The 26,374-nt window shown below is 44.4% G+C and overlaps 5 protein-coding genes across 7 annotated transcripts; 4 read left to right on the top strand and 1 right to left on the bottom strand.

Annotated features, from left to right (window-relative positions):
• The first annotated feature begins 151 nt into the window (after window positions 1-151).
• Window positions 152-6,267, top strand: slc31a1 (solute carrier family 31 member 1). Of its 2 annotated transcripts, XM_062412772.1 has the most exons (7): window positions 152-280; window positions 2,041-2,080; window positions 2,946-3,057; window positions 3,176-3,248; window positions 3,331-3,499; window positions 3,723-3,803; window positions 4,568-6,267. In XM_062412772.1, the coding sequence occupies exons 3-7, from the start codon at window positions 2,950-2,952 to the stop codon at window positions 4,767-4,769; spliced, it is 633 nt and encodes a 210-aa protein (XP_062268756.1). In that variant the 5' UTR covers window positions 152-280; window positions 2,041-2,080; window positions 2,946-2,949; the 3' UTR covers window positions 4,770-6,267. The 2 variants fall into 2 exon arrangements, with proteins under 2 accessions (XP_062268756.1, XP_062268755.1); XM_062412771.1 differs by lacking the exon at window positions 3,723-3,803.
• A 462-nt stretch (window positions 6,268-6,729) lies between these two features.
• slc25a46 (solute carrier family 25 member 46) lies at window positions 6,730-10,305 on the top strand. Its single transcript, XM_062413286.1, has 8 exons — window positions 6,730-7,180; window positions 7,592-7,634; window positions 7,741-7,798; window positions 7,881-7,958; window positions 8,146-8,246; window positions 8,572-8,628; window positions 8,758-8,815; window positions 8,911-10,305. Exons 1-8 carry the CDS (start codon window positions 6,910-6,912, stop codon window positions 9,505-9,507), a joined length of 1,263 nt encoding a protein of 420 aa, XP_062269270.1. The 5' UTR covers window positions 6,730-6,909; the 3' UTR covers window positions 9,508-10,305.
• A 2,254-nt stretch (window positions 10,306-12,559) lies between these two features.
• wdr36 (WD repeat domain 36) lies at window positions 12,560-18,888 on the top strand. Its single transcript, XM_062412742.1, has 22 exons — window positions 12,560-12,850; window positions 13,493-13,520; window positions 13,614-13,714; window positions 13,808-13,925; window positions 14,013-14,145; window positions 14,375-14,429; window positions 14,517-14,649; window positions 14,753-14,928; window positions 15,012-15,132; window positions 15,362-15,427; window positions 15,527-15,616; window positions 15,700-15,842; window positions 15,932-16,049; window positions 16,125-16,290; window positions 16,384-16,492; window positions 16,601-16,680; window positions 16,968-17,075; window positions 17,190-17,421; window positions 17,532-17,651; window positions 18,076-18,157; window positions 18,435-18,622; window positions 18,710-18,888. Exons 1-22 carry the CDS (start codon window positions 12,686-12,688, stop codon window positions 18,857-18,859), a joined length of 2,682 nt encoding a protein of 893 aa, XP_062268726.1. The 5' UTR covers window positions 12,560-12,685; the 3' UTR covers window positions 18,860-18,888.
• A 129-nt stretch (window positions 18,889-19,017) lies between these two features.
• Window positions 19,018-25,161, bottom strand: prpf4 (pre-mRNA splicing tri-snRNP complex factor PRPF4). Of its 2 annotated transcripts, none has more exons than XM_062412746.1 (15): window positions 25,032-25,161; window positions 23,741-23,981; window positions 23,479-23,665; window positions 23,183-23,270; window positions 23,021-23,100; window positions 22,632-22,725; window positions 22,421-22,515; window positions 22,214-22,272; window positions 21,857-21,980; window positions 21,679-21,768; window positions 21,471-21,593; window positions 21,189-21,296; window positions 20,920-21,038; window positions 19,257-19,363; window positions 19,018-19,187 (listed from the first exon to the last, which is right to left on the bottom strand). In XM_062412746.1, the coding sequence occupies exons 2-15, from the start codon at window positions 23,910-23,912 to the stop codon at window positions 19,101-19,103; spliced, it is 1,533 nt and encodes a 510-aa protein (XP_062268730.1). In that variant the 5' UTR covers window positions 23,913-23,981; window positions 25,032-25,161; the 3' UTR covers window positions 19,018-19,100. The 2 variants fall into 2 exon arrangements, with proteins under 2 accessions (XP_062268730.1, XP_062268731.1); XM_062412747.1 differs by having other exon boundaries at window positions 23,741-23,961; window positions 25,032-25,127.
• Window positions 25,025-26,298, top strand: cdc26 (cell division cycle 26 homolog). The gene is made up of 3 exons (XM_062412748.1): window positions 25,025-25,184; window positions 25,886-25,976; window positions 26,066-26,298. Exons 2-3 carry the CDS (start codon window positions 25,896-25,898, stop codon window positions 26,270-26,272), a joined length of 288 nt encoding a protein of 95 aa, XP_062268732.1. The 5' UTR covers window positions 25,025-25,184; window positions 25,886-25,895; the 3' UTR covers window positions 26,273-26,298.
• The last annotated feature ends 76 nt before the right edge of the window (window positions 26,299-26,374 follow it).

A 26,374-nucleotide genomic window follows, 5' to 3' on the forward strand; every position in this document is an offset into this window, starting at 1 on the left:
AGCCGGATCTAAGTGCTAAGCTAAGCTAAGCTAGTCTAAGTTATCATCACGGCACTTAATGTATATAAAAAAGAACATCTCGCCTCCTGATGCTCATTCGTTCAAAATCTGAGGCTCCTCCTCTGTTTCCTGCGTACTTACGTCATGACGCAGTCCCCGGAAGTGGCGGGGGAGAAGCCGACGCAGTAAAAGTCCTTCTTCTTCTGTTTCCGTTTTTTCTGACGCTTCACCTTCGTTGTTCGGAAACGAAAGATAAGAAGAAAACACGGAGAATCTGCGGGTGAGCTCAGTGCGTGTGTGTTTGTGTGTGTGTGTGGGGGGGGTCGTGTGTTTGTGCGTCCGCGCGTGTGTGTGAGTGTGTATTTGTGTGTGTGTGTGTGTGACCTTCGCTAACTATTACTCTAGAGTCTTTCTCTCCAGACTCTAGAATATCAGTGCATGTTTACAAGTATTTTGGAGGATGCAAGAATAACGCGGGTGTTGGGCTCGAACCTGTGACAGATTCAGAACAGCTGGAGAGACTTTGTGTTTCTCTGTCCGCTTGACACGTTGACGAGATTTAAAAGGTCCAAACAACTTGACAGTATCTGACGTTCATTGGAACGACCATGACACGTCACACTCACAAACAAGCTTCCAGAGGGTTAACTTGATAAAAGTGTCGCATGTCAATCTGCAGGAGGAGATGACAGCAGCATCTTTAACTCAATATGCCTATCCTTCCTTCATAAAACCTTCTCAATAATGTAAATGATAAAAATAGATGGGAATTAGATCTGTGTCCTGTCAACAGTTCGAATGTTCATCAATACATCCATCAGTTATCAATCAGATGTTTTCCAATCTACAGCAGGTTCATCACAAATGATCCTGCAGCGTTTCACCAGGAGAGTCGATCAGACAGTCTCCATAATAATAGGAGTATGATGATGATAATGATTATCATAGTTACAAAGTTATAACTAATATAATAATAAGGATTTTGATAATAAAAAGGATAAAACTACTAATAAAGTCAGAGTGATCCTGTGAAAAGTGAATCATTTCAAATACAGTGACTGCGTTGAACTCATCAATAATCAGCAGTTAATCAATAATGAGAGTAATCAGCTGAGGACGAGATAAGACGTGAAGTACGAGGAAGGGGACACGTAGATGAGGACATGTGACTTCACGTTCCTGTCTGACCTGTGATCCCACAGCAGGGGGTGAGGGCCAGGGTGAATCTGTGACCGGGCTAGAGACTTGACGTCTCAAAGGTCAGGGGTCAGTCCTTACGTTTTGCCTTCGATTGGCTGATCAGATGATAGCCGTCATTAAAATGAACCTGGTTAGATAACCAGTTCTCTTCAGGCTAGGATCCTTAAGACGTTGACAAGCTCACAAACACACACAATGTGAAACTGGTTACACTTTTTGACAAACTTGTTCTGGCGTTGCAAATTACATGTTACATAATACTAGATGTTGAATGCACTAATTGTAAGTCGCTTTGGATAAAAGTGTCAAGTGACATGTAATGTAATGTTATAATAATAAAACATGACATTCGCACTGTTTTCAGCTCAGACATGTCATATTACATCATCTATATTATGTATAATACATAGTTGACACCATTGAAAGGAAACCTGTCGTTCAGCACCGAGCATGGAGGGAAATGTTTTAAGATTGAACTTGACGCTGGTGTAGAAACCTTCTCCGTGACAACAGAACCCAACTCTGATTGGCTGCAGGTTTCACTGATACATTATTTATTTAATGCTAAACAGGAAGTGATTCGGTCTGTGATTTATTGTCAATTTTTACTGAAAGTTAAATTTACGTCTTTTCAGATTTTCATTATATCATCTGTAACCCCCCCCCCCCCCCCCCGAAAACCACCACATAAAACCAGTGTGAAGAGCTGAGGTCACATGATTTATCAGCACCTTCTCATTGGCTGCCTGAAAGCCTCGCCGCAGCTGATTGGCTGAAAATGGTCTTTATATCAGTTTTTATTGGCCTTTAAACTCTCTCTCCTCTCTCTCTCCCTGACAGTCTCTTCTGGCTCGATTGGCTCTCGCTCTCTCCTCTCCAGGTAAGCTGACAGATTTGTTTTTCAACTTAAAAGTTGTGTTTATTTGATTTTCTATGAAATACGCCTGTTGCTCAGCGAGTTTAAGCTCAGTCACTTCTGTGTAGAGACACCAGGAGGCGCAGTTTAATCCCAGTGATATCCCGAGCGCCAACACACGGGTTAAAGGTGTGAGCTTGTGAGTGAACACGCATCGTAAAACAGTCCTTGCTGTTGTAAAGACTTCATACATCAACTAGTGTTGATTATGAAAGCGAGGGCGAGAGGGCGAGAGACATTGAAGAACCATCAGTGGAGAGAGAATCGCATTAGTTTTTATCACAAAGAGATGCTGACTCATTCAAACAGAAAACATGATAACAAGCATTGCCGATGGCGACGACTGACCTTCCTGTTAATGTTAACAACGCTGTAATCTAATTGGCGGACGTCAGAGAGTACAACAGAGCACTCTGATTGGCTCCTTCGACCTCTTTTAGCCTCAGGGTCGGGCAGCCAATCAGATTACAGCAGAGTTTCTGCTCAGTGATGTCAGACCGTAGCCGTGGTTACAGCTCTGCTATGATGTCATTGGTGTTCAGTCCATGTCTCTTACTGGACGAGTCAACATCACAGTCCACGCCGAGACGAAACTAAGGTAAGACTGAGTGTTGTTGAAGTCTCTGGACCAGTTATTAGTGAGTGTTTGTTGGGGGGTGGGGGGGTTCATGTCCGTCACGTGTTAGAAACCTCAACAACACGTCCGAACGCTCACTGGGAACTTTCCAGATGTTTTGTTGCTGTTTTCTCACATGGACTCATTGTGACTTTTTCCAGACATTTCACTTGATGAACTAAAACAGAAGAACTTGTTTTTCTTTCCGAACAGCAACATGGACCATAGCCACCATCACAACACCATGGCCCCGCCCACCACCGGAGGACACGACCATGGGGGAGGAGGGACTGAAGGGGGCCATGGAGGACACATGATGGGGATGGTGAGAGGCAGGATATGTCAACATTACATGCTACATTATGCTAACTGTGATAGCATTGTATAAACATGCTAGCCCAGCAGGATTGAGCTAACATGCTAACGCTGCTGTGGTTAACTAGGTGATGACCTTCTACTTTGGCTACGAAAACGTCGAGCTGCTGTTCACTGGACTGCTCATCAACTCAGTCGGAGGTCAGAGGTTCGACAGACATAGAATTATGTTGTTTTCATACATTTTTGTTAGACCCTCCCTATCCTCTTGTCGTCCAATCAGAGATGGTCGCAGCGTGTATTGGTGTCTTCCTATTGGCCGTCCTGTACGAGGGCCTGAAGATTGGACGTGAAGCGTTGCTGCGTCGCAGTCAGGTCAACGTGCGGTACAACTCTATGCCGCTCCCAGGGGCTGATGGGACAATGCTGATGGAGACGCACAAGACGGTCGGGTAAGTTGGTAACGTTAGTGCTAACAACAGCTGGTAAAAACAGAAAAGTGACTGAGAGAAAAAGGGAAATGTCCTAAAGTGAAAAATGTAAAGAATGATTAAACAAATAGTAAAAGAACATTTTAAAAGTAAAATAATTTAAAATATTTAACTTAAAATTTCCGTCACAGATACAGATCTGTCACGTGGTCGTCTGTATTGTCTTGTTATGTGTTCATGTCAGCTCATTGATTGACAGTCATGATTTGGAGGGGGCGGAGCCTTCTATTGGAAAAAAGTTATGCCCCTCAGGACGCGATGTCAGGTAACGTCCTGGTGCTGGTTCTGGTGCTGGTGCAGGTTCTGGTTCTGGTTCTGGTGCTGCTCCTGGTCCTTGTTGTGATCAGACTGATATCCCTGATTACTATTTGTATTATTTAGTTTCCATTGAAACAAATGAATACAAATGGTGACATGTTTTGTTACATTTTAGAGTTAATATTTTTGTAGTTTTTATTAGATGTTTTTGAAAATAACTTAATTCAGCGTAGCACAGACCTGCAACTTCCTGTTTCTGTTAGTGCAGTGGTGCGCTCTACTGTTTTCACAGTCATCGGATCTATATTCTCATATAATCTAAGCATGATGCTATCATGCTACCACTGAGCTTAAATAACATTAACAATAACACTTAGGTGAAGGGAAACAATTTGATGAATATTATCCTAAATATCATAAAACTAATGCTAAAACTGCTACTAATGCCATGAGTGTTTATGTTAAATAAATGAAAGTCATCATCTTATATTAACAAGCTAACTATGCTGAAATAAATTCTAAAGCCTATACTTAGGCTAATTGCAAAGTATTTGTATAAAAACTGATTGTTATTATATATAGTTTAAGATATAAAGCTAATATAAACACTCTAAGAGCATTATTACTATTGCTAAATAATCATAACACTCAACTTAATGAAAATAGTTCAAGATTGTACTACTAATGCCAACAGAAGTGCTGACAGTAACATAATGTAAAGAGTAATTTGCAAGATGTAAACGCTAACAGGAATTCAAATCCCCTTCTTAGGCAGCGGATGCTTAGCCCAGGCCACTTCATGCAGACCCTGCTGCACATCATCCAGGTGGTCATCAGCTACATCCTGATGCTCGTGTTCATGACCTACAACGCTTACCTGTGCATCGCCACAGCGCTTGGTGCCGGGATGGGCTATTTCCTGTTCAGCTGGAGGAAGGCGGTGGTCGTCGACATCACCGAGCACTGCCATTAGCTAACATGCTAATTAGCATTGTGCCGGGAAGTTTAATTTCTGCTGATCACAATCGATAAATGGTAACAACTACTCTCAAGTTTTGTAAGAGCTCTAGCCAACGTGCTACTGAAACTACAAAATACCAGAATGGTTCATCATTTTCAGCTATCACATGAAACACTAAATTCATAATAACACCTTGTTGTAGGATAGCGTTCACTCTTAAAAACACAAGTAAAGACCTTTTTGTTTTACAGAAAACTAAAATCATTTATTATTGATCTTTCTGCCTGACTAGTCAGCCAATCAGAGCTTGGATCACATTAGAAAGTTCTGATTGGTCAGATCAACATTTTCTTTTAATCTTTTTTCTGTGCCATGTCAACAGGTTAGCGGCAATTGTACTTAGTTTACATACACTTCTTTTAGTTAGCATCGTTGGCAGATTATTTTAAGAGCCAATCATAGCAAAGTATTTAAATAGTTAGATTTTTTGATTTAACTGAAAAATGTAAAAGAATCTACCATGACTCACTCGTTTCATTAATCAGCACATTTAAATTTCATTAAATAATCCGAGCAACAGAGCAACAGCAGAACATCAGACGTTAAACTTACCTGAAAATGTAAATCATTTTCTTGTTGACACCAAATGTTTATTTACACTTTTTATAAAAATATTTTAAAATGAATTATTTGTCCAGTTTGGGTTTGATAATCTGACTGGTTGGTGAGTCAGCCAATCAGGGCTCGGACACATCTATCCAGCTTTCACATCTACACTGACAATTTCCCCAGTTTTCTTCTTTAAAACTTTGAAACACAAGTTTACATTAACACACAGTATATAACTTAATTGATTCAATTTACTGGTGTCTTTTTTTTCTGAGCCTTAAACTCGACACCGTTTGCCTTAATGTGGCCAACGAGTTGAAACGTCCTGATGTTCGATGTGCTGTGACTGGAGGCCAGGGTTCGATCTGTATCTGCTGCTTATCAGTGTCAACATTAAAATCTGTCGTTAACTTGTCGTTAACTGTCTGCTGCTCTCTCTTCACTATGACCTGACAACATTGGTCTCTTATCTTTAGCTTTGGATGAGATGTCGTTCATAGCAGCGTCAGATGTTGTGATATGTTGTGATTATTTTAATTAAATCGTTTCACTCTGAGATAGATGGAGTTTACTTAATGGACCAATGAGATTACAGGGACAGATAGGTTACTGGATTTCTATTTTGTGAGTCTGCTTACTTTAGGCCATTATCAGGCGTCCAGAGTGGGCAGTTGTATATTGATGAAGGGTGTCCATGTCCTCTTGTCCAGGTGCTGTTGTTGTGTGAGGGGCCACATCAGGTTTAATGTCACGTTTAATGTCAGGCTTGATTTTCTCGTGTGAATTGACTCGTTGAGACTGGATCATGATTAAAACATTATGAAAACTTGTGAAGGAAATTTTTATATCTGAGTCTGATGTTCTAATTGTCCCAAATGCTGGAATAAAAGATAAAAGTTAATGAATGTCGTCATCAGCTTCTGTTTTTGTGAAATAATGGGTTAAACAAGAGGAATAATTGAACCGGAAGTTTTCTAAATAAAGGCTCCAGTTTCTCATTGAACAGATACAAAAGTTTGTATGAAACAGAAACAAACTCATTGATGAATGTAAGTGTTTTGGGTCGTGTATATTAAGCGATAGCTACACTGAAAATAAAAATATCAACATTTACAGTAGTTTAAGAGTGTTGTTATCACTTTAATCCCCTGTTTAAATGTTTTTAGTTTAACTTTATCAATTTAAACCTTTTTATATAGATATTTATTTCATATAAATTACTTTTATGTTTACATATCTATATAGTTTTTATGTAGGTCTATTATTGCTACTTATTCTGCGACACCTGTAATGCACTACTGACTGAATGCTGCTGCCACACGGGGCAGTAATGAGCTCCATACCTGGAGTCCACTGAACCTGTGAAGAAGAGATCCCTTCCGGGTGAAAGCTCGGTGTTTATTTCGGGTCAAATCCTCCGGTGACGGCTCTTCCACCTTTTAAACGTCCTCTCGCCACCTTACCGGGACGCGGTTGTGTTTGATTCCGTTAACCTGCTCTGAGTCACGGTTCCTCTGCTGTCAGTCCCCTCACCCACCCTCTGATGGCCTCCAGGCGGCCTGACAGCTTCGATGGGCTCGGCTACCGCGGCCGCGATGACCCGCTGTACGGAGCCAGCTTCCCGGTCAGGAGCGCCGGAGTCCCCGCGGAGCTGCAACACCACCAGTGGGTCACCACGCCGCCGGACATCCCCGGCAGCCGCAACCTGCACCACGGAGAGCGGACACCGCACAATGAGGATCCACGGGCGGAGCACGGAGGCCCCAGAGCTGCAGGCGGCTGGGAGGCTCCGCAGCCCGGGGTACCGCCTGTCGGTAGGTCGGTGCGGTGGGTCGTTAGCTCGCAGGCTAACGGCTACATAGCTTAGTGCACGTCTAATACGCAGAGCTGAACTAGCATGCTAACACGACAACAAGACAAACTGTGTGTTAATATCTCCTCGTGGATTAACACAAGTAATTTACTTAAACACGTTCAGCTGACTGACAGTTAACTGGCTGCTCATTACACCGCAGGCTAACCGTTAGCTAGTGAGCTGATATGTCGCATTCACTATTTAGCTTTAAATAAAACACTCGTTCATATGTGAATGCGGATATAAAAGTTAATAAAGTGTAAAAATAGATTAAAAATAAGCCTGAGTGTCTGTCTCAGTTTTAATCTGTCTATTCTCAGTTTCTCATCAATCTAAATTAAATAATCGAACCCTTTCCCTGTGTTTCCAGAGCAGCTGAACAGATTTGCCGGCTTTGGGATCGGACTGGTCAGGTTGGGAACTAATCCAGTTATTGGTGGTTAACGTAATGAGTAAATGGAAGAGGAAACAGCTGATTTCACAATAAAAGCATTAAAGATGGTGTGTGTGTGTTTTCAGCCTGTTCACAGAGAACGTCCTGGCTCATCCCTGCATCGTGCTGCGCAGACAGTGTCAGGTCGGTTCATCCTGTTGTCGACTCCTCTTTCAGCCGAATCATGTCTGATGGAACTTATCAATATCATTTATTGTTGTTTCAGGTGAATTATCACGGCCGCTGTTACCACCTGACTCCGTTCAGTGCTGTGGTCGTTATGTACGCCATCACCAAGGCTCAGGTGAGAGCCTCCTCTTTATTCATCATATAAAATACATTGATTTAGATGAAATCATAAATAATATGTACACTAGATGAACTAGATGAATATTTACTCTTTACGTATGAATCCAAATGAATTAGATCAATAGAAGAATAATAAGATCCTGTATCAACGATCAGATCAGTGATGTGTGATTGGTGTTCAGGGTCCGAAGGCGCTGTGGAAGGGGATGGGCAGCACCTTCATCGTTCACGGCATCACACTCGGAGCCGAGGGCATCATCAGCGAGTTCACTCCTTTACCACGGTAACCATGCACGAGTACTGTGCTCCTGCTGTCGCTCAGGCTTCATGTCACATGACCATTCCAGGGTTTCTTTCCTCTGAACTGTTTCTGTTGGCAACTCTTTACATCGTCCTCTGGTAATCAGGTGATCTGACCAATAACCAATCAGGAAGATTCCGTTTCTCTTTGTCAAAGTAAAACAAGGCAGAAGAGTTTACAGAAGTCTCTGATGTAGGGGCTGGAAGACCCAGCCAGGTGTAACCAGAATAGCAATGACTTACTTCAATGTCCAGGCCTGAGTGTGGGCGGAGCCTACATGTGTGTTTACAGTGTGTGTTGTCCACAGGGAGCTTCCTCATCGCTGGAGCTTGAAACAACTCGCTGGACATCTGCTTCTTAAAGGGTCCGTTCACTTGTTTCTTCTACTGATTTATTCTGAAAACATCTTGTTGACTTCAGTGATCAAAGCTGCTGATCAGTCTGAGTTTTCATTATGCCTGATGTAACGTGACTTGTCGTCTCTTGGCCGCAGGTTAACAGCGGTGGTGGCGCTTCCGTTTTACTGTTCCAGCCTCATTGAGACGGTCCAGGTCATTATTGATTGTTTATTAACCTGTGTTTCAGTTTCTATTATGTCATCTGTGCTCTGTTTTTAATAAATTAATACTTTTTGTCTCATCCTCAGAGCGAGATTGTCCGTGACGAGTCGTCGTCCGGTTTGCTCGACTGTGTCCGTGAGGGTCTGGCCCGGCTGTTGGGCGTCGGCGCTCCTCACAGTCACCGTCTGCTTCCTCTCAGCTCTCTGCTGCTTCCTGCCGCTCTGCACGCTGTCCTGCGATATGCTATCGCCGCCTCCGTACAGCGAGTGTTTCTGTGGCTGCACCAGCGGAGCAAGAAGCAGCGGATGGATCCGTCCAACCCGCTCGACGGCTACTTCCCTGAGCTGGCGGCGGCTTGGGCCGGGTCTCTTGTGGCCGATGTGTTGGTGTTTCCTCTGGAGACTGCGCTACACCGCCTCAGCCTGCAGGGCACGCGCACCATCATTGACGCCACTGATGGCGTGGTCGCTGTGGGAAATGGTGGCAGCCCACTAGTCCTGCCTGTCAACTCGCAGTATGACGGCTTCTCCGAATGCCTTCACGCCATCCGCCGCAAGGAGGGTGTGGCTGGCTATTACCGCGGGTTTGGAGCGCTCGTGGCACAGTACGCGCTCCATGGGGCGCTGCTCGCTGCAGCCAGGACTCTGCTGAGGCTGCTGCTGCTGGACGGCAAGCACAACTAGCCCAGTGACCATGGAGGTGCAGCATCACCACCCTCAGAGGTCCTCTGGTGAGATGGTCTCATGGACTTTGTGTCACCGTGGCTACAGAAAGACAAATAAGACTTTAAATTTACCTACAAACATTCTGATCATCTGTCACATTTAAAGGAGCAGGTCAACTTTCCTGTAATTCATCACGGCAATCAATATTTAAAATACAACAATTAACTAGCCCCAGCGGAAGGTCCTGACGAATACCACCAACTGCATAGTCCCCCCCCCACACACACGCACACCTCACAGAGCATGTGAGATGTGTGTGTCACTTCCTGGCTTCAAACTAAATGTCACTTCCTGCCCCAGCATGAAGTTATGCTAATGCAAATACTGACAACTGATTAGTTTCCTGCGGTGTGTGAAGAACAGTTTATTGTATAAAGTTGTAAAAATGTATTAAATGTAGATTTAGATTAAATTATGTCACTCATAAATATTTAAATTAATATTCAAATCAACAATTAAACCATCTCTCTACACACACGCGCACACACATATATGTATATGTATATATACATATATATATATATATATACATATATATGTGTGACTTAAAAGAATCCTGTTGGTTTTTCAAAATAAATGTCTGGAGGAAGTAGCCACATGCTCTGAAAGAAGAAAACAATAATAAAAGTTTTATGTCTCGTCATATTTGTTGTACTTTTGTCAAATGTTGAAACTTTGCACTTGAGCTTTAGAAAAATGTAGTTTTTTGTCTTGCTGTAAATTATTTCATCTGAAATAAAATATAAAGTATCTCAACACAGTTGCTGCTTTTTGTCTGAATTGTCCTATTTTATTTTACATTAAAACAAAATTCTATATTAATATAAACCTCTAAATGTTTTAAGTATGAGTTTGACACATTTCCCAGATGTTATTTGTTAGCTCTCTCCCCCAGGGAATATTCTTTGACCTGTGCAGTGAAGACGCTTTGCACTACTAAACATGTCCTCATTTAGGCAGAAGGCCCTGTTGTGTGATGTCATGCTAGCTCTAGTTTTGGGGTCCCTCCTTCCCAATAAAACGTGTTGCCTTGCAAGAGGCCAGTCAGATTTTCAATATTTGGCTGTGTGATGTCTCCGAGTTTTCTAGAAGCTCTACCTGACCTGTAATACTTGTGTAGTAAATATTATACTTGTAAGTACCGGGCCCTCTGAGAATTTTGACAAAACACTGCTGCTTGAAAGACACAACACTATCTATCTATCTATCTATCTATCTATCTATCTATCTATCTATCTATCTATCTATCTATCTATCTATCTATCTATCTATCTATCTATCTATCTATCTATCTATCTATCTATCTATCTATCTATCTATCTATCTATCTATCTATCTATCTATCTATCTATCTATCTATCTATCTATCTATCCATCCATCCATCCATCCATCCATCCATCCATCCATCCATCCATCCATCCATCCATCCATCCATCCATCCATCCATCCATCCATCCATCCATCCATCCATCCATCCATCCATCCATCCATCCATCCATCCATCCATCCATCCATCCATCCATCCATCCATCCATCCATCCATCCATCCATCCATCCATCCATCCATCCATCCATCCATCCATCCATCCATCCATCCATCCATCCATCCATCCATCCATCCATCCATCCATCCATCCATCCATCCATCCATCCATCCATCCATCCATCCATCCATCCATCCATCCATCCATCCATCCATCCATCCATCCATCCATCCATCCATCCATCCATCCATCCATCCATCCATCCATCCATCCATCCATCCATCCATCCATCCATCCATCTATCTAGATAGACAGATATCTAGATAGACTCGCTGCAGCCCTGGACCCATGCTTGGTAGTTCAGGTGAGGGATGCTGCTGGTTCCAGAGGGCTCCCAGTCAGCCCTGCTGCTGCTGAACCAGCGAGGAGGACCTGAGGACGGCTCTGTGACCTCTGACCCTGCTGCTCTGTGTGCGGACTGACAGACGGATTCAGGCAGAGGGAATACTGACACTCCAGACGACAACACAAAAGACTCATACAAGCATGTCAGGCCAGTAGGGGGCGATAGAGTCTGCGTCTCTGAGGAGTACAATGCCCGAGAAGATGTCGTGATCTAAGATATATAATGTCCGGACGTCAGAATCGTGGAGCACTGATGCTAAATGTAGCTGCTAACTTGTTAATCAGACCTGTGCAAACCACACACAGAGAAACAAGTGGACAAGTGGAAAGACCACTGGGAAGGCATCAAAACATGCAACATTTACTTCTGTTAATCTGTTTCAAATACTTAATTGAAGTACTTTTGGTGACATCTACATTCCTCTGTCAGTCTGAAAATTTTTTTAAATAGAGAAAACATTTATTAAATTATAATCACTTTGTTACAACGATGATAAAGCTCAACCAAACAGAACACATGCATGTGACTGGGGTGTAATGTTTCTAAGTGTCTTCTTCATTAGTTGAGTCTCATTCTGTCAGCTGCCAGAGTTTCAGACCTAAGATCCACACTGGTCTCTCCTGGTGTCCCACTTCATTCACTGGGAACCACTGTGTCTGGTTTGTCACTGAGTGGCTGCTTCACGGGAACGAGCTGTGATCTCACTGTGTCTCTGATCGAATGAGTGGGGGTCCCGGGGCCTGTGAGTGTGTGTTGTCTGGGGACACACACTTACACACACAGTTCCCCCTCCAGGTCGCGCCCCACCAGTTTGAGAATCACTGGCACACCTTCTCACACAGCTTCAGAATGCACTGTTTAAAATGACCCCATTGAAAAGACTTTGATGCTCGGGCGGTTTCTTCAGCCACGATAAAGATGTCTTTCACTGAATATTTTTGTTTCAGTTCTTTCTACTGAGCCTCAGATGAACTCAGGTTGGATATCGTGTATATTTGACCGTTATTGATCATGAACTTATTGTGTAGTGATGAGATTTTTAATGTTTAAAGAAATCACCAAGAAAGGAACCAACCTTCCTCGGAGCGGAACCTTTGTGCTGCTGCGGCTTGTTTGCTGTCGGACTTCTATCCTCGGCCCTCATCAGTTTGTTAGTGAGTTGTAGGTCCGGCCCCGTGTCTTTTCCTTGTTTCTTCTCCGGTGTTCACCGTCTTTTCTCCGGTAAACTCTCCGTTGTTACCGGACATGTCGGGCGGCGGGAGTCTCGCAGGTGGCGGCAGCGCTTTGTTCTCCGGTTTCCGGGTTCTGGGTCTTTACTCCAACCACGTGCCACACGCGCTCCGTTACCACCACAAGCACCGGGAGTTCTACCTGGTGACCGCGGTCGGCAAATGCCTCCACACTTACAACGTAAGAAAACACACACACACACACACACACACACACACACACACACACACACACACACACACACACACAAGCTCTGGTTTCCTGAAGTATTTACACACAGCGTCATCACACGTATGTTTGTATATGGGACATACTCTAACATCAGCCCTCAGTACAGTAGGGCCCCTCAGTACAGTAGGGCCCCTCAGTACAGTAGTGACCCTCAGTACAGTAGTGACCCTCAGTACAGTAGGGCCCTCAGTACAGTAGTGACCCTCAGTACAGTAGTGGCCCTCAGTACAGTAGTGACCCTCAGTACAGTAGTGGCCCTCAGTACAGTAGGGCCCCTCAGTACAGTAGTGACCCTCAGTACAGTAGTGACCCTCAGTACAGTAGGGCCCTCAGTACAGTAGTGACCCTCAGTACAGTAGTGACCCTCAGTACAGTAGTGGCCCTCAGTACAGTAGTGACCCTCAGTACAGTAGTGACCCTCAGTACAGTAGTGACCCTCAGTACAGTAGTGACCCTCAGTACAGTAGTGGCCCTCAGTACAGTAGTGGCCCTCAGTACAGTAGGGCCCTCAGTCGGGCCCCTCTTCCACTGTGTCGTGTGCTCATGATGTGAACCCAGTTGATCCCTGTATTGACTACTGACTGATTCCAGGTGAACAAATTGGGGATCGTGGCCGTCGGTGAGTTTTCAAATTTAAATTTAGTAAATTCAATGTTTACATGTAAACATCCTGTTTTCTGATTGGTTGGTGTGCTGTGATGTGGTCCTCTAGGTGACAGCCTATCAGATGACATCACCTGTCTGGCAGCTGACAGGATGTTGGTGTTCACCGCTTCTGGGAAACTCATCAGTGCTTTCGCCCGAAACAAAGAGGTAACCTTTTAATTCACGTATTAAGTTTCAATGTTAATTTAATAGTTTCTTCATTTTTAAGTAACGACAATAATTGTGACTTTGTCTACGCAGGTGGTGATGCGTTACCATGGTCACAAACAGGAAGTGCGTCTGCTCCTGCCGCTGGGCGATCACCTGATCTCCGCTGACAGCGGTGGTGATGTGATAGTGTGGGATGTCCAGGGCGGGGGTGAGTAGTGTGGGCGGGGCTTCACTTACCTGCATCTTTATATTACCCGTGAGTTACCCATCATGCCTTGTGCTCTCTGCCTGACAGACGTCTACCTGCGCCTGGAGTTTGACCCAAAGACCTTCGACGTGTCCGCCATGATGCACCCGAGCACGTACTTGAACAAGGTGCTGCTGGGAAGCTCCCAGGGTGCACTGCAGCTGTGGAACATTAAGTCCAGGTGAGGGGGGGGGGCTCTCAGCTGAGCTCAGGTTTACTTCACTCTGACCGTCACACAACCTGTTGTCTTCATGTAACATGTCTGTGTTTATTCTGTGGCAAATCTGGTCATCAGTCTCAGACATGCTTACTTAGCTCCGCCTCTCCAAAAGCCCAGTTTGCTCTGATTGGTCTAACCATGGTAACAATGAGGGCGTGGGGACTGATTGTTGTTTTCTTTCCCTCCTCAGTAAGTTGTTGTTCACATTTCCTGGTTGGTCAGCAGGGGTCACAGTTCTGCAGCAGGTCAGTCACATGATTAGTAATAAAGTAAAAAAAACAGGTAAAGTGAATCTCGTAATTACATCAATTACATAAAACTACATTTTCCAGAGTCCTGCAGTTGACGTGGTTGGCGTTGGCACGGCGACGGGCCGCATCATCATTCACAACATTAAGTTCAACGAGACGATGATGAGTTTCACACAAGACTGGGGACCAATCACATCGCTCTCCTTCAGAACAGGTACAGGTGGTTCACTCTGACTCGCCCCCCCTCGCTGTCATTCATTCAAACAAGGAAGTACCATCTCTCTCTCTCTCTCTCTCTCTCTCTCTCTCTCTCTCAGACGGGCCTCCCATCGTGGCGTCCGGCAGTCCTCAGGGCCACATTGCATTGTGGGATCTGGAACGCAAACAGCTCGTCACTCAACACAGGAACGCCCACAGAACAGCCATTGCCGCGGCAACCTTCCTGCATGGAGAACCGCTGTTGGTCACTAACGGGGCCGACAACGCCATCAAGGTCAAACAAACAGATAAATAAACTGTTTATTTTGTCTATTGTTTGTTTTTATATTAATTAATATCGTTTTTCTTTTTTTCCAGGTGTGGATATTTGATCGGGAAGGGGGTGGAGCCAGACTCCTGCGGAGTCGTCAAGGTCACAGCGCCCCGCCCACCACCATCTATCACCATGGCATCGATGGAAAAAATATTCTCAGTTCAGGTAAAAAAAGATCTTCATCATCTGCATTGGATTTATTTAAGTAGAATTTATAGAATTATATTATTTACTTAATTTTGATTTGAGTTGTTTATATTTTTCTTATTTCTGTATAACTCCTGAAACTTGAGCTGCAGTTTGTTTAGAGTAGAGTTAGTTACACGTTTAGTATGTTGTTTACATGGTGCTCGGAGAATCATGGGTATGTTATACATTGTGTCTCCCCCTGCAGGTCAGGACGGGACACTGCAGTCTTTCTCCACCGTCCACGAACGTTTCAACAAGAACCTGGGTCACGGTCAGTTCAGTGGTCTCATCGTTATTTGATGTTGTATCCATATTTACAAGTATTTAATGTTTTTAATGTGTGTGTGTGTGTGTGTGTGTGTGTGTCCAGGCTCAATCAACAAGAAGAAAGAGCAGAAGAAGAAGAAGGGGCTGGCCTACGAGGAGCTGCGTCTTCCTGCCATCACTGCGTTCTCCTCGGGTCCGAGGCCGTCACTCACACCAGTCACAGAACTCCTCAGAGAAGAACTCTGACTGACGCCCTCTCTCTCTGTTGATTGACAGCTGCTGCCCGTCAGTCGGATTGGGATGGAATCGTCGCCTGTCATCGCGGTCGCCGAGCAGCCACAACATGGAACTACCAGAGGTGCACCATGGGAAGTTATCACCTGCAGCCCCCCGGCTCGCGCAGGGATGCGGTGGCCACGGTAACGGCATCATGTGTTTACAGTGAACATATTTACCAGTTTGAGTAAAACTTTGTTTTCTTATTCAATACTTACTTCATTGTCGCCAGGCCGTCGACATCACTTCCTGTGGTAACTTTGCTGTGATTGGCTCCTCGTGCGGACGTGTTGACATCTACAACCTTCAGTCAGGGCTGCATCGTGGCTGCTATGGTGACAACGAGAAAGGTGAGCTCACCTGCCTGTCTGTGATTGGTCTGTACTGTGTCCCAGTCCATCGCTGACCCCGCCCTTCTTCCCCAGCTCACAGTGGTGCGGTGCGAGGTGTCGCCACAGACGCCCTGAACCAGCTGACCCTCACCGCTGGCTCTGATTGGCTGCTCAGGTTCTGGCGTTTTAAGACCAGGAAACAGGAACAACAGCTGAAGCTAAATGCTGCCCCAGCTAGCATGATGCTACACAGAGACAGGTAGCTTCCAGTTAGCAGGTAGCTAAAGGTAAGCATGACGCTGCACACAGACAGGTAGCTAACATGTATTTATTTTTTCCTTCCTGATGTTAGTGGGATGTTAGCATTAGCACTGGATGACTTCACACTGCAGGTGGTGGACACAGAAACCAGACGAGTGGTCAGGAGGTTTGTGGGACACCACAGCAACATCAACGACATGGTGAGTTGAGTGAAGCTAACACAGCTAGCAACCTGTCGATGATGCTAATAGACGGTTTTCAACCTTCACGATGCTAACGCTGGTGATGATGTTACTTCTTCTCCCTAGACCTTCAGCCCTGATGGTCGCTGGCTGGTGACCGCGGCGATGGACTGCACCATTCGTACCTGGGATCTTCCCTCCGGCAGGTGAGAATGGAATAGTCCAGTGTTGATCACATGACCACGAAAAACTTAGATGTTTATTATTCATGTTAAGTTTGGATCTTTTTCCTCTACACTTCTTTCATTTTCATTGAACTTTCACCTCAGAATCTGAACATGAAGTTTTTTTATTATATCCGTGAATTTGATTGTATTGTTTATTTTTTCTATATTATGTTTATATATTTATATCATCCAGTTGAAATTAATTTGAGTGACAGGTAAGCACGATATTAATGATCAGAAAAATTATATCAATTGTCTCTTCTCAGCCTTGTAGACTGTTTCCTGGTTGCCATGGCGCCAGTGGGTGTGTCCATGTCCCCGACCGGAGACTTCCTGGCGACGGCCCACGTTGACAGTCTGGGCGTTTACCTCTGGTTTGAACTTATAACCTCAACAGTTTTTATCTGTTTGACACTCGGCCAATCAGATCACGACATCACTTAACTGACACTGCAGCAGCCAATCACAATACGGTTCTCCTCCCGCAGGACCAATAAAAGCCTGTGTGGGCCCGTGGGGCTCCGCCCACTCCCGAGTGACTACCAACCGGTTGTGGAGATGCTGCCTGGCGTCACAGTGGACGAATCAGAACAGGAAGTACCATCAGAGGAGGTGGATGATGCATACAAGTCAGCTGATCAGCTGGGGTTGGAGCTCGTAACGCTGTCGCTGCTGCCAGAGTCTCGATGGAAAAGTCTGCTTCACCTGGACGTCATCAAGGTGTCACATGATACGTCCTGCTCGCTCTCATGTGCATATTCTTTTAAAGTGTGTTTCTTTTGTATGACGTCATGTGAACAAAGACACAAGCTGTTTCTCTCCGTTTGTAGAGGAGGAACAAACCTGTAGCGCCCCCTGTGGCTCCAGCTGCAGCTCCCTTCTTCCTGCCGACAGTCCCCGGTCTCACGCCTCGATTTACGTTGCCCGAAGCCACAGATCAGGAAACTCAGGTAAACCTGAAGAATGTCCACTTCTTCTTCTGTCCCCTGCTCGTCAGCATGAGTCTGTGAGGATGTGAGGCTACCATGGTAACTGCCGGTTTAACTAAGATAGTGAATCTCCATAGTAACTGTTGCTGCTCCGCTAACCAATCAGATGTATAATCAATAACATGAGAGAAACTGGATCTATTTAGTTTATCAATAACTAGGACACATGACACCTTGTTAAATGTGACTTGTCCTTCCTTTATTTGAAAGTGTATCTGAATCTTATATTTATCAGAAGATGATTTTCCATAAGGTCATGTGATCAGTGATGTATTAACTTTAGAAGCCAATAAGATCAAAGATCGGATCTACAATCTAATGAATCGAACCAATCAGCAGCCATCGTGTGGTACAAATGATGACATCACATTGTTGTTTTTTCCAGTCAAAGATGCTGAGTCATGGTCTGTTGAGTCAAAAGTCAGAGTTCAGCTCTGCTCTGGAATCAGCTCTAGAATCTGGATCATGTGAGTCTCTGTTTTTACTTTTTTTTAGGTGTTAATTATTTCCATTCATATTTTGATATCAACAATTATTTAATGATCGAATCTACAACAAAAAGTCGATGTTTTATCTTTATATGTAGATAAACAAATTAATGTATGTTTTTAGAAAAATTGAGTATCATATTTTTTTTTCTGAGTAAAAGTTACAAAAATACAATGTTTCTTTTAAAATATCTGAATTCTTTATCAAACAAGATGTCGCCTCATCACATAAACAAGAAAAACTCTCTCTCTGCAGTTGATCGCCCAGTGCGGCTCCTGAAGGATTGTGGGCCGGCGGCGCTCTCTGTCGAGCTCACCTGTCTGACACCGGAGGGAGGCGGAGCCAGCAGCCTCCTGCTCGCGTTCGTCAACATGATTGACAGCATGTTGGCTAATGGGCGGGACTTCGATCTGGCTCATGCCTACCTGGCACTATTCTTAAAGGTCAGCAGCCAAATGTCTGAATTTTAACTCTGATTTTCTGTATTTTATTGTTAAAAATAACTTCAGCATTTGTTCTTGTTTTTCCAGCTCCATCTCCGTACCCTGTCGCAGGATACTGATGCCATGGCAGCATTGCTCCGCCTCTCCACCCATATGGAAGCAGGTTGGGCGGGGCTACGTTCCTCATTTGACCAATCACTTTGTCTGCTGTCGTACACTAAGAGTGCACTGCTGTGATAGTTATTTTAATAAAGTTAAATGTTGAATTGTTGTCCGCATGTTTGTTTTTTTACTTAGTTTTATTAAAAACCGACCATTTTATTACTTTCCTCAAAAACGATTTAATTGGTTTATTTCTACTGATGTATAATAAATAAAAAATTACAACTGAAAGATTGAAAATTAAAAAATGTAAATTTTTATTAAACAAAACAATGTCCAGTTAATATTGACTTTTATTAAATCATGTGCTGTGACATCACTCCGATACCCAGAGCTTGAAGGTGCGGTCATAGGAACAGGTTGCGATCAATTTCCCGTCAGGTGACACGTCGACTCCCATGACCTGAAAACATATAACATTATCGACTCTGACCAAACAGCTGAGTTGACCAATAAGAGTGCAGTGTCTCACCTTCCCCTCGTGGCCGGCGAGCGTCTTCAGTGGCGTCCAACCAGGCTGACTCCAAACCTTTGCTGTGTTGTCATACGCTCCGGTCAACAGGAAGTGACCGTCTGTCGCTACAAACAGAAAGTGACATCGAATAAAAAGACAGATTATTCTAAGCTCAAAAAGAAACAAGGCAGAAAAGACAAGTTATTCTTAAATTGAGAAAATATACAATAAAAAGTTTTCAAAAAACTCTTTAAAGTATATTCCCAGCTGTTGCCATGGAACGCTAGTTCAGGATAACATTATCAATAGGATAAAAGACACATGGCCTTTGATGTAATTGTGAAAGGGAAATGTCCCCAGTCTTTAATGATTAACAGGATAAATCAAAAAAAATCCAACCAACAGGATCCAATCATCAATAGGATGAAGGACACATCCTTGTTGTACTAGGGGAACGCCCCTCATCTCCTCAACACGATCAAAGTAACAAGTCTGCTCCTATATGACAAACTGTATCTACATCCTTTGATCCTGTATCATTACAGTAACTGTAGATGGTAGGAATGCACCTTTACGTTGGTTACCACCTGCCAATAGAACCAAAGAGGTTCTTTATGGCGGTTGAACTAAAGAGGAGGGGAGACGAGATTTATCTTGAGAAGACAGAGAATATTAAAAAGCTGTCACATGGAGTCAAAGCAAAGGAGACCACTATTGCGGATCAGTACTGATAAAATCAACCAACACTTCCAGCGGGTGGAGAACTGGTTTAGAGAGATAACTCAGAAGAAGGATCGACCGACACCCTGCAAAGCTCGGCTGAGTGACGAGCTCAGCATCCTCACGCAGCAGAAGAGCGATGCTGAGGACAAAGTGAATGATATGATTAGAGAGAACCAAGTTCTGCAGAATGAAGTCCTGCAGCTGAGGGAACAGCTCCTGGAAGAAAGAAAGCAGGGCCAGCAGCGCCAGACGAGGGAGGTGGCCTCTCAGACCGATCTCAGTATGATCCCAACATGATCAGCTGTGCTCGTGAACGTCGGATCCAGGGCCACTCAGCTGTGGGGACCTGAACTCAGGCAAAAACCGCCCAAAAGCTGTTACTGTCTAAATGGTTTGAGCCCCAAGAAGACAACGAGGGGGGACAATGGGTGGCGAGGGGCCAGACTTTACATTTAAATCAGATTTGACTCAGAAAATGAAATGAATATTGTTTTATTTCTTGGTTCTGGTGGGCGAGGACTGTGTGCAAGCACTTCCTGTCAGCTCCCACACCTAACATCATTAGGGCCGATCACGCAGTGTGGTTTAACTTCAGAAGCCAATAAGATTAAAACAGGATCTACAATCTATTGAATGCTGCGTTCCAGACAACTTTGAACGAAAGAAAGAAAGCAGGGCCAGCAGGGCAAGACGAGGGAGGTGGCCTCTCAGACCGATCACCCTCATAAACTGCTGGAGGCGGAGCTTCAACAGCATGATCAGCTGACAGTGTTCAAGGAGAACGTCCAGATCCGAGTCCGATCAGCTGCCGCGAAACACAACTCAACCAAAACAAAATTAAAAATGTGTCCGTCTCAATGGTTTGGAGATGTTTGAGCCCCGAGAAGAAAACAAACTGGGAGACAATGGGCGGCGAAGGGAAAGTTTCAGAGTCGTATGAGTTGTTGTTGTTTCTTACGTTGGAAGCGGACTGAAGACAGGAGGTTCTGGTGGGCGGGGACTGTGTACAAGCACTTCCTGTTTCTCAGCTCCCAAACCTTGCAGGTGTTATCACCACTTCCTGTTGCCAGGTGATACCTGTAGAACCAAAAATAAGGGAACATAAATATTTTTTACTTCACTGAATTTTGTTTCTCAGCTCTGTTCCGTCGTCTGCTTCACTCTTATTTGAATCTGACTCAAGCTGGTTGGTTATGTGTAGAGCGTGCTTGTCTCTGATTGGCTGACCCGTTGGGGGAGAAGTGCACGCTGTAGATCTCCTTCAGGTGACCCTCGAGGAAAACGACACAGCGTCCAGTCCGAAGGTCCCACACCCTGCCGAACGAATCCAGGCCTCTGATTGGATGACAGGTAGAGAGGGGCAGGGGCCACAGACACAGTGAACATTTTAATTTTGATTGTAGTACTGTGTAGTACTTAGTGCATCCCAACCCCACAACATCTTCTTACACTCTGTGCTAAACCCTTGTGTTGTAATAGTGTGTAGTACGATGTAGTACGGTGTAGTACCCAGTAGCAGCCAGTGAGCCATCGGGGTGGAAGTGGAGGTCGTGGACTCCTTTGCTGTGACCTTCCTGATGGAGAATTTCCTCCTGAACCTCCAGATCCCAGAGACGCCACGAGTTATCATAGCTACACAGACACATATCAACTGTGTATTAATACATGCTGTGTGTATTTGTACAATGACAGTGATGCTGAAGAAACACCCATTTACCACGTCGTTCCGAGGAACCTTCCAGATGGATGCCAGGACACACGGGACACTCGCTCACTGTGACCCTCGATGTCCGCCACAGGCTCGTCACTATGATAACCAGGGACCGGAATTAAAGAGCATATAAAACAAAGTTCCCCTCCCTGTGTCCCCTTCTCCACCTCCTTCCCTCTCTCACCTCTCGAGGTTCCACAGCTTCACAGAGCCATCAGCAGCACACGAGGCCAAGCTGACATCCGATTGTTCCAGAGAGACTCCGGCCTGAGGGCGGAAGACGATGGCGCCGACGTTGGTGTTGTGTCCTGAAGGACAGAGGACGCGTTCCCAGTTAGAGTTTTAAATCCAGAAGGACAGAGGACTGGTTCCCAGTTACAGAGTTTTAAATCCAGAAGGACAGAGGACGGGTTCCCAGTTACAGAGTTTTAAATCCATTTCAATAAAAACTGTGAAAAACTGAAGTTAAATTCTTAATCCTATTAATCGTCTGCATCTGATTAGAATTTAACATCAACACGAAAGACAATGCTCCGCCCACCTCTGAGTGTACGAATCGGGCTGCAGTCGGGGACGGACCACAGCTTACACAGACCACTCCTGTTGGGGGGGGGGGGGGGATTTGTTAGTTCAAAAGAAACTAAACTCAGTTGCTAATACTAATGCTGTTCCTGTTTGTTCCAGTTCTAGCTCTTCTGTCATGCTAACTTCTTGTATGCTAATTGTAACAGGAGGCGGGGTTCAATACCAGGAGGCGGTGGCCAACATCTTGGAGTCGGGGCTGAAATGGCAGAAGCTGATTGGTCGATCGTCACCGATCTGGCTGCAGAAGTTGTTCAAATTCTGAAGAAAAAATGTAATAACAATATAATGTTATACAAATATTTAATTCTCTTGCACTTAATCTTGGTTAATGATTGATCAATAAATAACAGGATATGAATCTGAACGTGTCTCACCCTCAGACTCTTGTGTAGCTCCTGTTGTCGCATCACCATCGTCGCCTCGGCAACGTCCCTCTGAGCTCGTGCAGCCTCCAGACGCTCCATCGCCCTGATGGACCAATCACAGCAGAGCCTTTCAGTCTCAACTAATCAGATCCTTTCCACATATCAGCACTGTGATGATTTTTGTGATGATGATTAGAGCGAATTTAAAGTTTAAACTTATCAATAAAAACACCACACGCCAAAAACTTCCAACATAATTCAATGTGATAAAGTGATGATGAAGATCTGAGGTGATGGACTGATCACCTGATCAATAACATCTTTACAGAACATCAGGTCACAAATCTATAAACAAATGTCGGCTCCATCTCCAATTCGCTAGTTTGTTATCGACTTACCGGGGCAGAGAGTATTTGGCCAACCAGAGCCGTGCATCCTTCAGGGAGGCGGAGCCTTCATGGTACCACGTCAGCTGACACTGTGATTGATCAAAGACAAAATACTGTAATACAGTGTGTCCCTGTGTAGTGCTGGTGTGTACTGTTGTGTGTTGTTGAGACCTCGTCCTGTGTTCTTTTCCCTCGTTCTTCGTCTTTTCTGGACTTTTTCAGAGCATCTGGACCAACAACAGAAAGAACGCCCCGCAACCTACACACAAACACAAACACACACGTTTAAAACTTAAAAACTTTGTTGTAACGTGGGCGTTGTGTTTTTATTGTCATGTATTGTGTTTTGTTTGCTAATAACCACCACAAAACTATGAACTGTGGGTAATTCCTTTTGCAACTTCTCAAGGGAAACAGTGGTTGATTCTGCAGCTTTGAGTTTGCGTCGACACAGGAAGCTTTCCCACCTTTCCCGGCGATCAGCTGGTCCCTCTCCGAACAATATGATTGGTTCACCGAGAGCCCGGAGACCCGCCTTCACCTCAGTGTCATCGGTGGAGACGGTGATCTGACGTGCACGCCGCCGCCGCTCAAACTCAGCCAGCGCGTCATTTTGCCGCTCGCTGACCCGCTCCTCCATGTCCAGGGTCTCTCCTGCACAGCATCATGGGAAATGAGTGTCAGTCTGATGCGTGAACATGCACTGGTGGTTTACAACATGAGACTCACCTGAGGAGATGTTGATGTTTCCCGCCTCAATCCCGGCCTTCACCGCATCACTTCCTGACGTATTGCTCCTCCCCATGTCGGAGCTCAGCCGTTCCCGCTCTTTCTCCTCCAGGCTTCCATAGTAAACACGACCCCTCTTCACGGGCGGAGCGATGTCATCGTCGTCAGACATTTTAAACCTCTTCTTTACTTCTTTACTGCTACTGCAATTGCCCCGGAGGCTGCTGGGAAAACTACAAAGCTGAATACAAAACAAAGAAATACACACAAAACTAAGTAAATACAAATTTGAACTTTTAAAAACAAAAGAAAAACAAAAAAAATACCTATTGTCTTAAAACTTTTTGAGTGAAAGTAACTGAGTACAATTACTAGTAGTACAATACTTTGTTACTGTACATACATGTTTCAGGTACTTTTCTGACATTCTAATATAAATATCCGATCTTTTGTTGCTGTTTTAATGTATTTGAGGGGAATGATCTGTTTTAGAGCATCATCGAACATCCAGACAAATTTGAATCTAAATGGACAATAATGGAAGACGATTCCTTTCCTGGTTTGAACTCTATTCATGTGAGGTTAGTTTGATTCGCACAGTCGATAAAAACGACCTTCACTGGTAAACCTTTTACTTTCCTACTCAAACATTTCAGACCCTAGACTTTTAGACTTTCACTGTTAACATCTGGAATTAGTACTGTTATACTTTCGCTCCAGTAATAAGGTTGAATCAATCCTTTTATTTAGTTAATCAACAACATAAATACGTGAACATTTCAGATTTATGAAACAGCGACACCCATAGGACGACGTCAGATCACACTTTGTCTCTTAAATCTGCGTTTTTTTTAACGCAATAAATATCGTCACCACCCACATGACGACAGATGAACCACAGAGCAGCGGAAACCGGTTTAAAGGAACAGACGCAGAACAGACCACGATCCAGGGACGAGTCTAAGCGATCAGAGTACGGGACCTGAGCTAGTGTCGGTTCCTCCCGCGGTCCAGGGAGGACCTTTAATCCGCTTAACAACCGACTGTGTTTAAATCGAACTGAGGGCCGGAATCGAACAGGTTCCGCGGTTCAGGTTCGAATCCACCATTGGAACTTCTTCCTCCGAGGGAAGCAGGGGCTGGTTCATTACATGTTTTGGTCTCGCGAAGGTTCCGGTGCTTTTCATCGCACATTCAAACAGCCACGTCCCCTGCGTCACGCGACGTCACTCACAACTGGTCCAACGGGGAAACTTTGAAATCTGTTTAAATTAAATGAGATAAAACTCACGTGAAGACAAACGAAGCTGCTGCGTCCCTGCTCCGCGACCCGGATGTACCAGCCTCTTTTGCTTCCGGGTCATACGCTGCATTTCCGGTTGGTCCAGCGGCAGAAGACGAACTGAGTAGGAGAAAAACCGGGAAACGTCAGCGCACCTGTCAGGTGAAGGAACTTTTATCTCACACGTTCGAGCCGAGACCAGCGGAAAGAACCGAAAGCAGCTCGAGTGCTTCCGGTTTCATGTACCGTTGGTGTTAGACCTTTAAACAGACATTAGCCTGTTAGCTTAGCATCTGTTTACCTTCAGACCAGATGAGGCTCTTCTCTCTTCTTCTACGGCTGCGACTCACTGATCGATAATTGAAGCTGTTCAGCAATAATCTGGAAAGGAGGGTTTAACCGTGAAAATCCACGTGGGCTCCCCTCCAGCTAGAACAGTGATTATCATAATTTAAAATCATTTTTATTTTATGTTTGTATTATTGTTATTGACAGAAGAACACAACGTCTGTTAGAAAAACGGGAAATTATTAAGAAATACTGAATCTCAATTAGTTTGTCCCGTGATCGGTCTCAGCTGTTTCTCATGAGGCTATTCAGTAAAACCAAACTGTATTTTTACAGCTCGTATTCACAAATTATAGATGTTAAGAATATGTACAAGGTGAGAAATCATCTGTTCCTAACGTCCGATGACAAACAGGAAACAAACGTCAGTCAGGTGATGTCACTTCCTTTCTCAGCAGTAATCATAAAGTATTTATATTCACAAAATAAGAGTTCGTGGAGCATGAATGGAGAACTTTGTTAATGTTCAAAGTATTTATATCAAAGAGTCTGACAGTTGACGTCTGTGTTTGTAGAGAAGAGAAGATGTTGAGGAGGAAACCGACTCGTCTGGAGCTTAAGATCGACGACACCGAGGAGTTTGAGAGCGTCAAGAAGGAGCTGGAGGTTTGAATCCACTTTAGCTTCCGTCATTAATCATGTTGCTACTCGGTGATCAATTCTGTCAGCTGATAAAAACACAACTGTTCTTTTAGGCCAGGAAGCGTCAGCGAGAGGAGGCGGAGTCAGGAGGCGGAGTGGGCGGATCTTCTGTTATCAGTGTTGACATAATCGGGGGCGGGGCCTCTGCATCCTCATCCACAGCGGCGTCGAGGGCGGAGCTAATCAACGAGCGAATCGGGTACAAGCCCCACCCCAAACCGGCCACTCTGCCCACCCTGTTCGGAAGTTTACAATTTTAACGACTAATAAAGAAAAATGTTTACAACTCTTTGTTTTATTCAACACAACAGAAATAAAAATATGTTCATATTTAAAAAAAAGGTCTAATATGTCTCTTACAC

Source organism: Platichthys flesus, chromosome 19 (genome assembly GCF_949316205.1).
Source record: "Platichthys flesus chromosome 19, fPlaFle2.1, whole genome shotgun sequence".
Classification (NCBI taxonomy): Eukaryota; Metazoa; Chordata; class Actinopteri; order Pleuronectiformes; family Pleuronectidae; genus Platichthys; species Platichthys flesus.